General features: G+C 39.3%; 1 protein-coding gene across 1 annotated transcript in view; it reads right to left on the reverse strand.

Moving 5' to 3' along the window:
• Positions 1–10938: 10938 nt before the first annotated feature.
• The window catches only part of ZCCHC10 (zinc finger CCHC-type containing 10), a 28340-nt gene continuing 24416 nt past the window's right edge, over positions 10939–14862 (reverse strand). The window contains exons 3-4 of the mRNA XM_043587752.1: positions 13501–13542; positions 10939–12851 (exon numbers count right to left, since the gene is read on the reverse strand). Coding sequence (XP_043443687.1) covers positions 12584–12851; positions 13501–13542 — 310 coding nt within the window. The 3' untranslated portion in view covers positions 10939–12583. The remainder of the gene's footprint in view (positions 12852–13500; positions 13543–14862) is intronic.

Consider the following 14862-nt stretch of genomic DNA (forward strand, 5'->3'; position numbering starts at 1 on the left):
CAAAACTTAGTGGCTTAGGGGCCCGTGGGTGTCTCAGTCAGTTGAGCATCCAACTTCAGCTCAGGTCATGACCCTGCAGTTCATGGGTTTGAGCCCTCCGTCAGGCTCTGTGCTGACAGCTCAGAGCCTGAAGCCTGCTTTGGATTCTGTGTCTCCTTCTCTCTCTGTCCCTCCCCGGCTTGTACTCTGTCTCTCTCTCTCTCTTTCTCTCTCAACAGTCAATAAACATTGAGAAATAAACCTAATGGCTTAGAACAACAGTAACTATCAACTCTCACAATTTCTGTGGGTCAGGAATGCAGGTGTGGCTTTGGTAGGTGGTTCTGGCTTAGGGGGCCTCTTGAAAGGTGGTAATCAATCATTTGAAGACTTAACTAGGGTTGGAGGATCAGACGTGACTGGTAGGTTACTGCCACTTGTTGATTGGAGGACTGTTCCTCTCCACTGGGGTCTCTCTACAAGGCTGCTTGAGTACCCTTATGCCATGGACTGAGAGTTTCAAGAGACAAGGCAGAAGATGTAGTGCCTTTTATGACCTAGCCTCTGAAGTCACACACTGTCACTTTTGTATTAGTCTACTGGTTACTTAGATCAGCCCTGATTCAGTGTAGGAAGGGACTATACAAGGGCATAAAAACAGGAAATGAGGATCATTGGGAACCATCTTAAAGGCTGGTTATACCAGTCCAAACCATAATTTTCATCAGATGTTTGTAGTGATTTTCAGCAGTTTACACAGGGGGAAAAACCCACTAATGAACAACAAAATCTAATTTTTTTATATTGGTTCAATTTCATTTTCAGTTTTTTAAAAATTTTTACATGTTTATTTGTTACTTTTAAGAGACAGAGAGAGAGAGAAAGAGAGAGAGAGAGAGAGAGCCAGCAGGGGAAGGGCAGAGAGAGAGGGAGATACAGAATCCAAAGCAGGTTGCAGGCTCTGAGCTGTCGGCACAGAGCCCGATGCAGGGCTTGAACCCACAAACCACGAGATCATGACCTGAGCTGATGTCTACGCTCAGCTGACTGAGTCACCCAGGCGCCCCTCATTTTCAGTTTTTACATACATAAACTTTGTACCTTCACATTTATAGAAGACTCCACCCACTAGTAGAATACATATTCTTTTCAGAATGCACTCAGAACATCCACAAAGTCATATTTGCCAAGATAGTCTATATTCCAGATCATAAAAGAAGTCCCAATAAGGGTAAAAGCATTCAAGTCATATTAGGTATATTCAAAGAATACCTGACCAGGGGTGCCTGGGAGGCTCAGTCGGTTAATCGTCCAACTTCAGCTCAGGTCATGATCTCACAGTTTGTGGGTTTGAACCCACCTCAGGCTCTGTGCTGACAGCTCAGAGCCTGGAGCCTGCTTCAGATTCGGCATCTCTCTCTCTCTCTGCCCCTCCCCTGCTCACACTCTGTCTCTGTCTCTCAAAAATAAATAAACATAAAAAATTTTTTAAAAAAGAGATTTTCAACCAACTGAGCACCCAGGTGTCCCTCTTTTTATAGTTTCTTTTTTTAAGTTTATTTATCTATTTTTGAGAGAGAGAGAGAGAGAGAGAGAGCGAGCATGTGCGCAGGGAAGGGGCGGAGAGAGAGGGGGACAGAGGATCCAAAGCGGGCTCTATACTGACAGCAGAGAGCCCGATGTAGGGCTTGATGTGGGGCTCAAACCCACGATCCTCAAGATCATGACCTGAGCAGAAGTCGGAAGCTTCATTGACTGAGCCACCCAGGTCCTCCTTCTAGTTATTTTTGTTCTAGTTTCTTTCTTTCTTTCTTTTTGAGAGAGAGAGAGAGAGCGGGAGTGAGCGAGGGGTAGAGAGAGAGAGAGAGAGAGAGAGAGAGAATCCCATGAAGGCTCTGCACTGTCAGTTCAGAGCCTGAAGCAGGGCTCAAACTCACCTGAAGCGGGGCTCAAACTCACCCCATTTGGTGCCCGAACTCACAAACCAACAGTGAGCTCATGACCTGAGCTGAAGTCGGGTGCTTAACCTACAGAGCCACCTAGGTGCCCTGTCCCTGCTGGTTTTTTAAGGTGCAAGCTGAACTCATTCATTTAGGAACTTTCTTTTTTTTCTAATATTTAGTGCTATAAATTTCCCCTTAGTACTGTTTTAGAGGCATCTCACAAATACCAGTATATTTTGCTTTCACCTTTGGTTAAAAATATTTTCTAATTTTCCTTTTGAGGAAAAAGGAGTTTTGAGTTCTTCTTTGGCCCATGGGTTGTATAGAAGTGTATTATTCAGTTTCCATACACTGGGGGATTTTCTAAAAATGGTTCTGTTATTGATTTCTAGTTTAATTCCACTGTGGTCAGAAACACCTTGTATATATCTTGCATGACTTAAATCCTTTTCTATTTATGAGACTTTTTTATGATTAGGAACATAGACTACCTGAGTAAACATATCTTAGTAAATACTCTGGGTGCACTTTGAAAAGAATATGTATTCTGCTATTGTTGGGTGGAGTGTTCTATAAATACAACTTCAACTGAATTGGTTGGTTGTGTTGTTCAAGTTTTCTATATCCTTACTGATTTTATGTCTCCTTGTTCTATCAAATATTGAGTATGGATATCGAAATCTCTGACTAGTGGCACCTGGGTGACTCAGTCGGTTAAGCGGCTGACTTCAGATTAGGTCATGATCTCACAGTTCACGAGTTCAGGCCCTGTGTTGGGCTCAGGCTCACAGCTCAGAGCCTGGAGCCAGCTTCAGATTCTGTGTCTCCCTCTCTCTCTGCCCCTCCCCTGCTCGCACTCTGTCTCTCTCAAAAATAAATTAAAAATCCCATTAGAAACAATTAAAAAAAGACATCTCTGACTATACTTATGGATTTATCTATTTCTCATTTTATTTTTATCTGTTTTATTCCTATATTTTCTATTCTTTTTTTTAATTTTCTTTTTTTTAATTTACATACAAATTAGTTAGCATATATATAGTGCAACAGTGATTTCAGGAGTAGATTCCTTAGTGCCCCTTACCCCTTTAGCCCATCCCCCCTCCCACACCCCCTCCAATAACCCTTTGTTTGTTGTCCATATTTACCAGCCTCTTCTGTTTTGTCCCCTCCCTGTTTTTATATTATTTTTGTTTCCCTTCCCTTATGTTCATTTGTTTTATCTCTTAAAGTCCTCCTATGAGTGAAGTCATATGATGTTTGTCTTTCTCTGACTAATTTCACTTAGCATAATACCTTCCAGCTCCATCCACGTAGTTGCAAATGGCAAGATTTCATTCTTTTTGATTGCTGAGTAATACTCCATTGTATATACCACATCTTCTTTATCCATTCATCCATCAGTGGACATTTGGGCTCTTTCCATACTTTAGCTATTGTAGATAGTGCTGCTATAAACATGGGGGTGCATGTGTCCCTTCGAAACAGCACACCTGTTTCCCTTGGATAAATGCCTAGTAGTGTGATTGTTGGGTCATAGGGTAGTTCTATTTTTAACTTTTTGAGGAACCTCCATACTGTTTTCCAGAATGGCTGCACCAGCTTGCATTGCCACCAGCAATGTAAAAGGGATTCTCTTTCTCCCCATCCTCGTCAACATCTGTTTTTGCCTGAGTTGTTAATGTTAGCCATTTTAACAGGTGTGAGATGGTATCTCATTGTGGTTTTGATTTGTATTTCCCTGATGATGAGTGATGTGGAGCATTTTTTCAAGCGTCGGTTGGCCATCTGGATGTCTTCTTTGGAGAAGTGTCTATTCATGTCTTTTGCCCTTTTCTTCACTGGATTATTTGTTTTGTGGGTGTTGGGTTTGATAAGTTCTTTATAGATTTTGGGTACTAACCCTTTATCTGATATGTCGTTTGCAAATATCTTCTCCCACTCTGACAGTTGCCTTTTAGTTTTGCTGATTGTTTCCTTGGCTCTGCAGAAGCTTTTTGTTTTGATGAGGTCCCAGTAGTTCATTTTTGCTTTTGTTTCCCTTGCCTCTGGAGACGTGTTGAGTAAGAAGTTGCTGTGGCCAAGATCAAAGAGGTTTTTGCCTGCTTTCTCCTTGAGAATTTTGATGGCTTCCTATCTTATGTTTAGGTCTTTCATCCATTTTATTTTTGTGTATAGTGTAAGAAAGTGGTCCAGGTTCATTCTTCTGTGTGTCACTGTCCAGTTTTCCCGGCACTACTTGCTGAAGAGACTGTCTTTTTTCCATAGGATATTCTTTCCTGCTTTGTCAAAGATTAGTTGGCCATTCGCTTGTAGGTCCATTTCTGGGTTCTCTATTCTGTTCCGTTGACATGAGTGTCTGTTCTTGTGCCAGTACATATATTTTCAAGATCTATTATAAGGTGCATAATTATTTAGGATTGTTATGTCCTTTTCATGTATTGACCACAAAGCCATACAAAATGACCTTCTTTAGTGCTGGTAATATTCTGTCTTCTGAAATCTATTTTGTCATTAATACATACTCTCTAGTTTTCTGTTTATCAGTATTGGCATACCTATTTGTGCATTTCTGGTCAGTAGCATGACTTGCTCTCTTATCCAATCTGATAATCTCTACCTTTTAGTTAGAGTGTTTAGACCATTCATATTTTTTTTTCAACGTTTATTTATTTTGGGGACAGAGAGAGACAGAGCATGAACGGGCGAGGGGCAGAGAGAAAGGGAGACACAGAATCGGAAACAGGCTCCAGGCGCTGAGCCATCAGCCCAGAGCCTGACGCGGGGCTCGAACTCACGGACCGCGAGATCGTGACCTGGCTGAAGTCGGACGCTTAACCGACTGCGCCACCCAGGCGCCCCTAGACCATTCATATTTAATGAGATTATTGATGTCATTAGTTTTAAATCTATCCAGGATTATTGGGGGCAGGGTGATAGAGTAAACTGGGTGGAATTGGTGGGAAGGATTACAAAGGGACACATGGAAGCTTGGGGGTGAGTTTTAATGATCTTGCTTGTGGTGTTGATTTTATGACTGTATATGTGTCAGATTATACACTTTCAATATATGCAGACTATTCTATCAACTGCACCTCAAGAAAGTTTTTTTTAAGTTTTTATAATAATCACCTAGTGCTCATCAGGACATGTGAACTCCTTAATCCCCTCACCTGTTTCACCCATCCCCATGCTCTAGTAACCTTTAGTTTGCTTTCTATAATTAAGAATCTGTTTCTTGGTTTGTCTCTCTCTCTCTCTCTCTCTCTCTCTCTCTCTCTCTTTCCCTTTTGTTCATTTGTTTTGTTTCTTAAATTCCACATTTGAGTGAAATCATACGGTGTTTGTCTTTCTCTGACTGACTTATTTCACTTAGCAGTATACTCTTTAGCTCCATCCATGTTAAAGTTGTAAAGAAAAACTGGAAAGAAAAAATGTCATCTATAATCTTACCATCCAAATATGAGAGCTGTTAGCAATTTAGTAACCATGAAAGTCTAGAGACAACACTTTCAGATACCCAGATCTTAAAATTTTGAAAAACTGTAGTATTCCATTATGGTAATAAAATAGTCTGACTTTTCTCCTGTTGCTCAAGTTGGTTTATATTTGTGAAGGTTATATCTGCCATTATAGTTTTAATAATAAAACTGTACCAAAATGGATATTTTTGTTTCAATATTTATCCAAACAACAGATCTGGAAACTTTCCTAGGTACACCCCTCCACTGCAATCTGTTGATCATTAAGTTCTGTCACATTTGTCGCCTCCTTTCTGCTCTCATTGTTAATAGGCTGGGTGTGTATAAATGTCTTGAATTTGCATAAATTATAAGCAAGAGCACACAAATCACACAGTAGAGCTCCTATAAGGGGGTGTACTCTGTCTGGCATTAGTGGTGGGGACAAGTCACTGTATCAAGTGACTCTGATGACCAAAGTCCCCAGGAGTGATCCTCATTTCTCTTCTGGACGCCTACAATAATATCTCTCATTCTTTTAACTTAAAGCTAAAGATATTACACCAATAAATCTAATAACATGTGAAGAAACAATTTTTCTTGAGCATTTAAATGTTTATTACAAGCTGATCAATTAATGAAATAAAGCAATGTATTTTATATAATTGAGTATTAATCACACACACATACATATATATTTACCCACACCATTAACATCATGGATTTTATTAATTTCTTCCTTATTTCTGTACTAATTTTTCCTTCCTAGTTCTACTGCTATTCTTTTCTCCTTTTTTGATATTTTCTGAAGGATCTAATATTATTTTGATTTCTTCCTAGAATTACATTAATAATACCAGATCCAAAAGTAAAGTTATACCATCACAAACAGAGATTACAGAATTTGGGGCACAATTTTGTTTGTTTGTTTTGCTTTTTAATGTTTATTTCTTTTTGAGATAGAAAGAGCAGGAGCAGGTAAGGGGCAGAGAGAGAGGGAGACAGAATCCAAAGCAGGCTCCAGGCTCTGAGCTGTCAGCACAGAGCCTGACGTGGGGCTCAAACCCACAAAACTGTGAGATCATGACCTGAGCCAAAGTTGGATGCTCAACCAACTGAGCCATCCAGGTGCCCAGGTCACAATTTGGTTCTTAGTGGAGTCTTGGGGTTTGGGTTGGCTTATAGATCAAGTCACTTAATCCTCTACTTCTAATCTTGACATTCTTGAGATTTTAAATGTTTTGTGTTGTTTTTTTTTTAACGTGAGGCTCTCCTGCCATCTCCCAGATAACACACAAATTCCTTAGTATGATAGATAAGCCTTGGGAATATAGCAATCCCTTCCCCCAGACTCCCATATAGCCTCAACCCATGTTGGTGTCCACAAGCGCAGACTTCCAGCCATGCCCACCAATTCTTTCTCAGTCAAATACACCTCCTATGAAAGGCTTATCCAAACTCTCCTAGCAAATGTTTCAGACTCTAAGCTCTCAAGAAACTTCTTTTTATCACTTAAGCAATACCTGTAATTGTCAATTAATAGCCTGTGAATCCTTGGAGGACAGAGACAGGTACTTAGCAATAGCTGTTAAATTTTGCGTGAATGAGCATTTTCTCCTTTGTCCACATACTCATGATTCCCTTCAAGAGAGCTAGTTACCGATGCTTTCTTTGTGCAAATATGTAATGGCCTTGGCTTACATGTTCTGTGATCCCAGACTTTATTATGGATTTGCCTAGTACAGAAACCACCTTTTCGGAGTACTCTCAGGACTTCCTAAGGAGGGTAATCATTTTATCGAATGTGCAACACAATGTCCATATAAAAAAAGTTATTCAGCAATTCTATGGATTTTCATTCTTGTTTTGTCCAGAAATTTTGGGGGAGAGTAAGATGTAGCTAGGAATTTATCATTGTGGTCTAATAGTACTTACTATCTACACCCCAAGTAGCTCTTAGCATATGGCAACTTGTATCATCTCTAATTTTAAATTAACATAATAACCATTTTAATCATTAATCATGGCAGGTTGAACACTGGGGCTCACTACTGTGTATTCATAAAATCTCACAATAAAGGGATTAAATATAAAACAAACCACCAAGACAGCACGAACAGGAGAGGAGTGTAGATTCAGATTCTCACATAAACTTTCCACTGGTGTTTTTGTCTTCAAGCCTTGCCTGCACCTTGGCTGACAAGTGTATGGTGCCATCAAGTTTGGAGACTTTCCAGAATTCCGCGGTACAAATCAGCTTGCTTCCTGTTGCTTTTCTCTTACTGCCGGCTTGTGCTTTGGCCTTGCTTGGTTTAAATCGGTAGCCGTTATTCCATCAATTTTACAGCTTCTGAAAGAATTGTCATTTCTTGTGTTTCATCTCGTCTTCTCTCCCTTTCTCTTTGCCTTGTGCGTTTATGCTTTCTGTTTTTTGATGCCATCTTAGTTGGATTTCAGAGGAATGGTAATAAACACATGGGTTCAATTTTCCATGTTTAACTGAAAGCCCTCTTCGTTGTTCAGGTTTCTGTGTGTCTGGTCTCCCCGACTAGAGAGTGAACTCCAAGGAAACCATTATTGAAGTGTTATTATTTGTTTATGATTGTCTACTTATGTTTATGGTTGATATTACGGATTACCTTGAGTGGCCAGCACAAGTACCCTTGAGGTTACATAAAAGACTTTTCAAGAACACTGGCAATTTCTAGGACTTCAACTTCCACCTGTACCCCTTCCTAAAATTAATCTAACATTTGCAGCCCATGTATCGTATTGGCTTTCCTTTCTCTTTTCCTCTTTAATGATGCATTTCTCTCCTTTCCCCCCTCTCTTTTACACACACACACACACACACACACACACACCCCACATCTAAATCTTTTTCTGGCACAATTTGCCCAGGGTGTAAAAACCTGCAGGGCAGCATACAAACATACAATTTGACATATTGCTTTGGGCCAACTTCTTCCAATTAAGGCCCCATGAGCTGAGGTATGGCAGTACGGTCATACATATATATAACATTTTTCTTCCCCTGCCAACAGCTCAGCTTGGTGTGAGAAAACAGGTATTTGGCCCATGTCTGAATGTAGATATATTATAGTGGGGGAAAGGATGCAGTAATGACGATTTTTAATTAAAGAATTTGCCTCTTCCATCTGTTGTCAGAGAAAGCATCGCTCCTGAGGAAGTCCTAGAGAAGTAAAGCTAGAGGAGAAATGTTGAAGGTGATGGCTCCTTCTTTCTTCCAGCTAATGGCAAGATTCCATGTGTTGTCTAACTACCTTAGTACACTGTTACTCAAAATCCAGAAAACCTAGAAAGATAGCACCAAGATCCTGGATTCTAAACACCATTCTTCAATCAAAAACCAGGGCAGACCTCTTAGAGAAGTGGTTGGTTCCAAAGGTGGGTCAGGGAGACCTGAACTGGAACATCAAACATGGAACATCTTGTGGTTCCAGGATGTAAGGAAATACCAAAAGCCAACCAACAAGCAAAGAAACAATGAGGATTTGTTTAAAGAATAAAGGAGCCAAAGTGAAGGAGCTCTCCTAATAGCCAAAGGAGGAACAATGTGAACAACAAAAGAAACAATGGTATTATTGGATTTTAACTCACAGGACAAAATAAACATCTGAGTACACAGTATAAAAAAATCAAATAAATGGGAGAGGAGCATCTCTCTACTTGCTAGATGGAATGATAATCAATTCATGAATTACTTAATAAAGCCAATTGCACTTTCAAAAAATTAAAAGATTAAAAAATGGTGGAGAAGAGACAGCTAGCACAATCTTAGAGAATTCCAATTAGCGTAGGAGAGAGGGAAACAGAACATCACCACTTGCAAAACATCACAGGAATAATTGTAGATGAGATCCACTAAAACTAGTAGGTGAGTATAGAGTAACAATTTGTCTGGTCTCACAAGTATCTCTCCCAAGATATCTGTTTACTAAAAGGGTAACTTTACAATGAAGAAATCTGACTGAAACCACCTTAAGCAAATAACCAAATCAACATCACTAATAATAAATAAGACATATTGACACTAGAAATCCTGTGACAGGGCAGATGGAGGACAGCTTCACTGCTGTCATTTTCTTCCAAAAAGTACGACCTTAATTCAGTCACAACATCAATAAACCCAAACTGAGGGACATCAGACAAAAAAAAAAAAAAAAAAAAAATTTGATAAAACACTCTTTTAAAACAATAAGGGCATGAAGGACTAGGAGATACTGAGGAACTGTTATAGACAGTAGCAGACTGACTAGTAGCTAACTGTATTTTCTGGGTCATACTCTGGAACAGAAAAAGGACATTAATAAAAAAGCTGGTGAACTATGGTTATGGAAGATGCTAACATAAGGGGAAGCGGGGTGAGGTATATATGTCAACAGCATTTTTGCAATTTTTCTGCAAACCTATGAATATGAAGTATACCTTCTCTGCACTTTTTTCCCCCCCCATTACCAGGGCTAATGTGTAGCCTACAACTATATTTTAATTCCAGGACAAAGTACTAATGAAATGTTTGTGGAATGAAAACCTATGATCTAATGACTCTTCTTGATATGGTTGTGGTTGAGAAATGTTACATTTAAGGCATTTGCTGAGGGTGGGGGAGAGCTGAGTGGCTCAGTTGGTTGAGCATCTGACTTCAGCTCAGGTCATGATCTCACAGTTGGTGGGTTTGAACCCTGCGTCGGGCTCTGTGCTGACAGCTCAGAGACTGGAGCCTGTTTCAGATGTTGTGTCTCCCTCTCTGTCTGCACCTCCCCTGCTCGTACTCTCTCTCTCTCTCTCCCTCAAAAATAAAGAAACACTAAAAAAAAAAAAAAAAAAAAAGACAGGGGCACCTGGGTGGCGCAGTCGGTTAAGCATCCGACTTTAGCCAGGTCACGATCTCGTGGTCCATGAGTTCGAGCCCCGCGTCGGGCTCTGGGCTGATGGCTCAGAGCCTGGAGCCTGTTTCCGATTCTGTGTCTCCCTCTCTCTCTGCCCCTCCCCCGTTCATGCTCTGTCTCTCTCTGTCCCAAAAAATAAATAAATGTTGAAAAAAAAATTAAAAAAAAAAAAAAAGACATACGTCAGGGACTCAACTTCCAAATTTTTGCTTTTAGGCAGGATATGGAGAAACTCTTCGGAAGTTAGACTCTACCTTGCCATTGATTCTGTTTTCTGTTTTTGTTATTTGTATTGGGACGGGGGTCAGAGGAAGAGAAAGAGAGAATCTCAAGCAGGCTCTACACTCAGCACAGAACCCAACACAGGGCTCAATCCCACAAGGCTTGGATCATGACCTGAGTGGACATCAAGAGTCGGATGCTCAACCGACCCTGCCCCACAGGTGCCCCGCCACTGATTCTGTTTTGAATGAACTGTATGACTAGAAAAGAATAGAATTCCTGCCTTCTGTACTTCTCCAGGTACACCTTGTAACAGTTACAACAATAAAAATAATTAGAATTTGCTTAAATGTCCTTACCCTCCAAAGGAATAAGAGGTAGCATTAAGTAAAACAGCAAAGAGATAATAGATGCTTGAGCTCGTGAGCACAAACGAGTTTTATTTAATTGCAAGTGTTGCAACCTAAGTACACTTTTCTTTTCTCTTCCAAGTTCTTTAACTGCTAAAAATGCCCTTATAGAGACTACCGTTGTAAAATGGGATTAATTAGTAATTTATTAAATCTACCTGTCAATTGATATGTTCTGTATGGAGCCTTTGAAATGATGTTTTGAGAGTTTATTTACAATCACTGAAAACAGCTGGTTCTATAAAACATACAAGGAGTTACAGGCTCCTTAAACTTACAACATATGTGTATTTCAACACTTAAATAGAAGCTCATTTTTTCAAAAGCAGTTTTCTACTTTCTCATAAAAATATAAAAAAGACAACATTCATAGTTTTAAAAACCCTTATTTAGCCCAAGTCAAGATTTTTCTACAAACGATACCTCTTTCCAAAAAGCTTAAAAGACATCATAGAATGATGTCATGCACAACTAAATAATTTCACCACAGCAGAGTATATCACTTTTAAGAAATATTGTGCAGTATTTCTTTTTAATCTTACATGCTACATTTCAACGGTGTCTATGCTATGTAAACACATGAGATTAATCCAAGTCATTTGTATTTACTCAGTAGATAGCCAGATATGACCAGTTGCCATGAACTGTCAAATCACAATGGCAAAAATAATAATAAAATAATAAAAGGCAATCTTTATGAATGCTTAGAAAAACTTAATAAAAGGCAACCAACATCACCCTAAGTTTTGGTAAAAATTACCTTTCTTCCTCTTCCTTTTCCTCTCCTACCTTTTACAGCATATTAACACACAAAGATATTTATATCACTTTACTTAAATTAAACTTTTAAGTGACTCTTTTCTGATACACACAACTTATCAAAAGGCACCAAGATTGGACTCCTAAGTACTTTCAGAATTTTGGTTCCTTTTTAGGTTCCTCTAGATTGATTTTCCTCAGACAAGAGTAACTCTAAGAACCAGAGGAAAACGAATGACATAACACAGTAAGTGGACACTTGTACGACTGAAAAGGCATAAATATATTAATAGGTTCCTTGAGCTTTTCATTTAAGAAGTCACAATAACCTTCTGAACATAAACATAAAAATCGAGCACATTTATTAAGAGGAAAACTCCTCTAAGTTTATAGTAACAAGGTAGTAAATCTTCCATAATAACACAGCCAAAAGCATGAGAAATTCACTGCCAGACATTGTGGTTCATTACCCTGAAAACATGTCTGATACGTAGCACTAACATGTAACAAAGTGTGGCATTCATTTCACAGGGAGAAAAGAAAAGTTTCATCACGATAACAGATTTACTGGATTCAGCTTTAAGTTTTAGAGATATATATTAAAGATAAAAAAGAAAAACGAGATTTACCCTTAAAATAAAAAAAGTCTTATATATATATATGTGTATATATATATATATATGTATATATATATATACATACACACACACACACACATACATATATAATCCGTTATTAATACTCTTTATGCTCTTATGATGTGTAAAACATTTAGAAACTTCCAAACTCTAGAAATGTTGACTGGTTAACCTGTTTGGCCTTAACACGATCTAAATTCCCTTTCGAGAATCACACTGATGTGTTCAGTCCGGCAGTCCAATAGGGACGGAGCGATTCTATTTCTTTTTCTTCTTCTTTGGTGGTTCATCCTCAGAGCTGCTCTCTGTGCTGGTGCTGCTGCTACTGGAAGAGCTAGAATCTGAGTCTGAATCAGAGGACGAGGAGGAGCTCGTGGAGGAGGATGAAGACGATGAACTGGAGGAACTTTCATCGGTGTCACTGTCCTCTGAGGAGGATGAGGTAGATGTTTCTTCACTCTCAGATGAAGAATCACTGGCTGAACTGTCACTGCTATTGCTACTGGAACTGGTGACACTCTTAGACCTGTTAGACAGTGAACAGTTACATGCAGGGGAAGCTGACCCTTCACAGAATGTTTAAAAAGCAATTTCATGGGCGAACGAGGTATATGGATACACTGAAGCCTGGCTACCACGGGATCCCTAGATGTGATGCGCTGGGGACTGTGTGACTAGTAATCCCGCAGCAACCGCAGGTTTTACTTTAATAACGTAACTCTCCTGGATGGAGTTCAAGAGCAGTGTTCCTACTCTGAATATACTCAACAATGAATCATGTTAGAATAAAGTTGCAGTGTAATTGTTGGGTTTATTTAAGCCTTGGAGAGCATGGTAAATGTTTCATAATCTTTACTCTCACCAGATATATAGCTGGTCAACAATTTTTTTTTTACCAGTCTAATAATATTTCCTATTCTAATAGAATAAGAGAGATTTCTAAGAGAAATTATTTACTACTTCCAGGTATACTCTGGAAAGTTGGAGAAAAAGGAGAAATGAAGCCAATAAATGCCAGTCAGGTAAAGAGAGGAAAAAGGGATGATACTTAATCACGAATTACAGACAAGAGATTTCAGATCCAAATTTTATCACAAGTGTTTTAAAATCACTCTTTTCATCCCTCCAATGAGTATTCTTTATTATCTACATAATATTCCTAAAGGCACACTTACCTTTTTTTCTTCGTCTTTCTTTCTACATTAGTTTCTCCGATGCTGATAAACATGAGGGGGGAAAAAGCTCCTGTTAATAGTGATTACACACAGCTCAGGCAAACCCTTCAGCTATCCCCAAAACTGTTTTACATTGGAGAAACACTTTATCTTTCATGACAAATACTGACTCCAGTATTTTCTTGTTATAAGCAATAAGTTAGTTTCCTACTATAGGCTGCATATGATACATGCAGTCAACTTAATCAGTACTTAAAGGGTAAGACAGATATTATCAACTGTATCTTAGAAGCCAGGTAAGTTGGTGGTTAACAGGACTGAGTGCACCAATTTGATTCTTTTTAGTTTTGAGCTAAGGTTGACATGGCTAAACCAACTACTTATGGAATAACAAAACAACAGTAAAACACCAACTATAATTTGAGTTTTCAGAATTATCTTATAAATGACTATTTCATTAAAAAAAAAAAAAAGGAAAGCAACCTTCAATTTAAAATAACCATTTCTGGGGGCGCCTGGGTGGCTCTGTCGGTTGAGCCTCCGACTTCAGCTCAGGCCATGATCTCATGGTTCATGAGCTTAGCCCGGCCTTGGGTTCTGTGCTGACAGCTCAGAGCCTGGAGCCTCCTTCAGATTCTGTGTCTCCCTCTGTCTCTGCCCCTTCCCTGCTCACACTGTCTCTCACTCTCTCTCAAAAATAAGTAATTAAAACATGTCTATAAAATAACCATTCCTGGGGGCACCTGGGTAGCTCAGTCTGTTGAGCCTCCAACTTCAGCTCAGGACATGATCTCATGGTTCATGGGTTCAAGTCCTACATGGGGCTCTGTGCTGACACTTTAGAGCCTGGAGCCTGCTTCGGATTCTCTCTCTCCCTCTCTCTCTGCCCCTCCCCTCCTCATGCTCTGTCTCTGTCTCTGTCTCTCTTAAAAATAAATAAACATTTAAAAAAATTAAAAATAAAACAAAATAACCATTTCTAGGGCATCTGGGTGGCTTAGTCAGTTGAGCGTATGACTCTTGATTTCAGCCATGATCCAAGGGTCATGGGATGGAGCCCTGTGTTGGACTCTGCACTAGGCATAGAACCTGCTCTACTCACTCTGTCTCTAATAAAAAAATAAAATGAAATAAAATAGCCATTTCCTTTTCTGCATGTCCTCTAAATTGTTCAGTTATTTACTATTTGATTTATTTAGTTAGTTTTTTTTTTTTTTTTTTTTAAGTACACTCCACAACCAGCGTGGAGCCCAATGTAGGACTTGAACTAATGACCCCGAGATCAAGACCTGAGCTGAGATCAAGACTCTGACACTTAACCAATTGAGTCACCCAGGCACCTCCAGTTATTGTTATTTACTA

The sequence above is a fragment of the Prionailurus bengalensis genome, chromosome A1 (genome assembly GCF_016509475.1).
Source record: "Prionailurus bengalensis isolate Pbe53 chromosome A1, Fcat_Pben_1.1_paternal_pri, whole genome shotgun sequence".
NCBI classification, from domain to species: domain Eukaryota; kingdom Metazoa; phylum Chordata; class Mammalia; order Carnivora; family Felidae; genus Prionailurus; species Prionailurus bengalensis.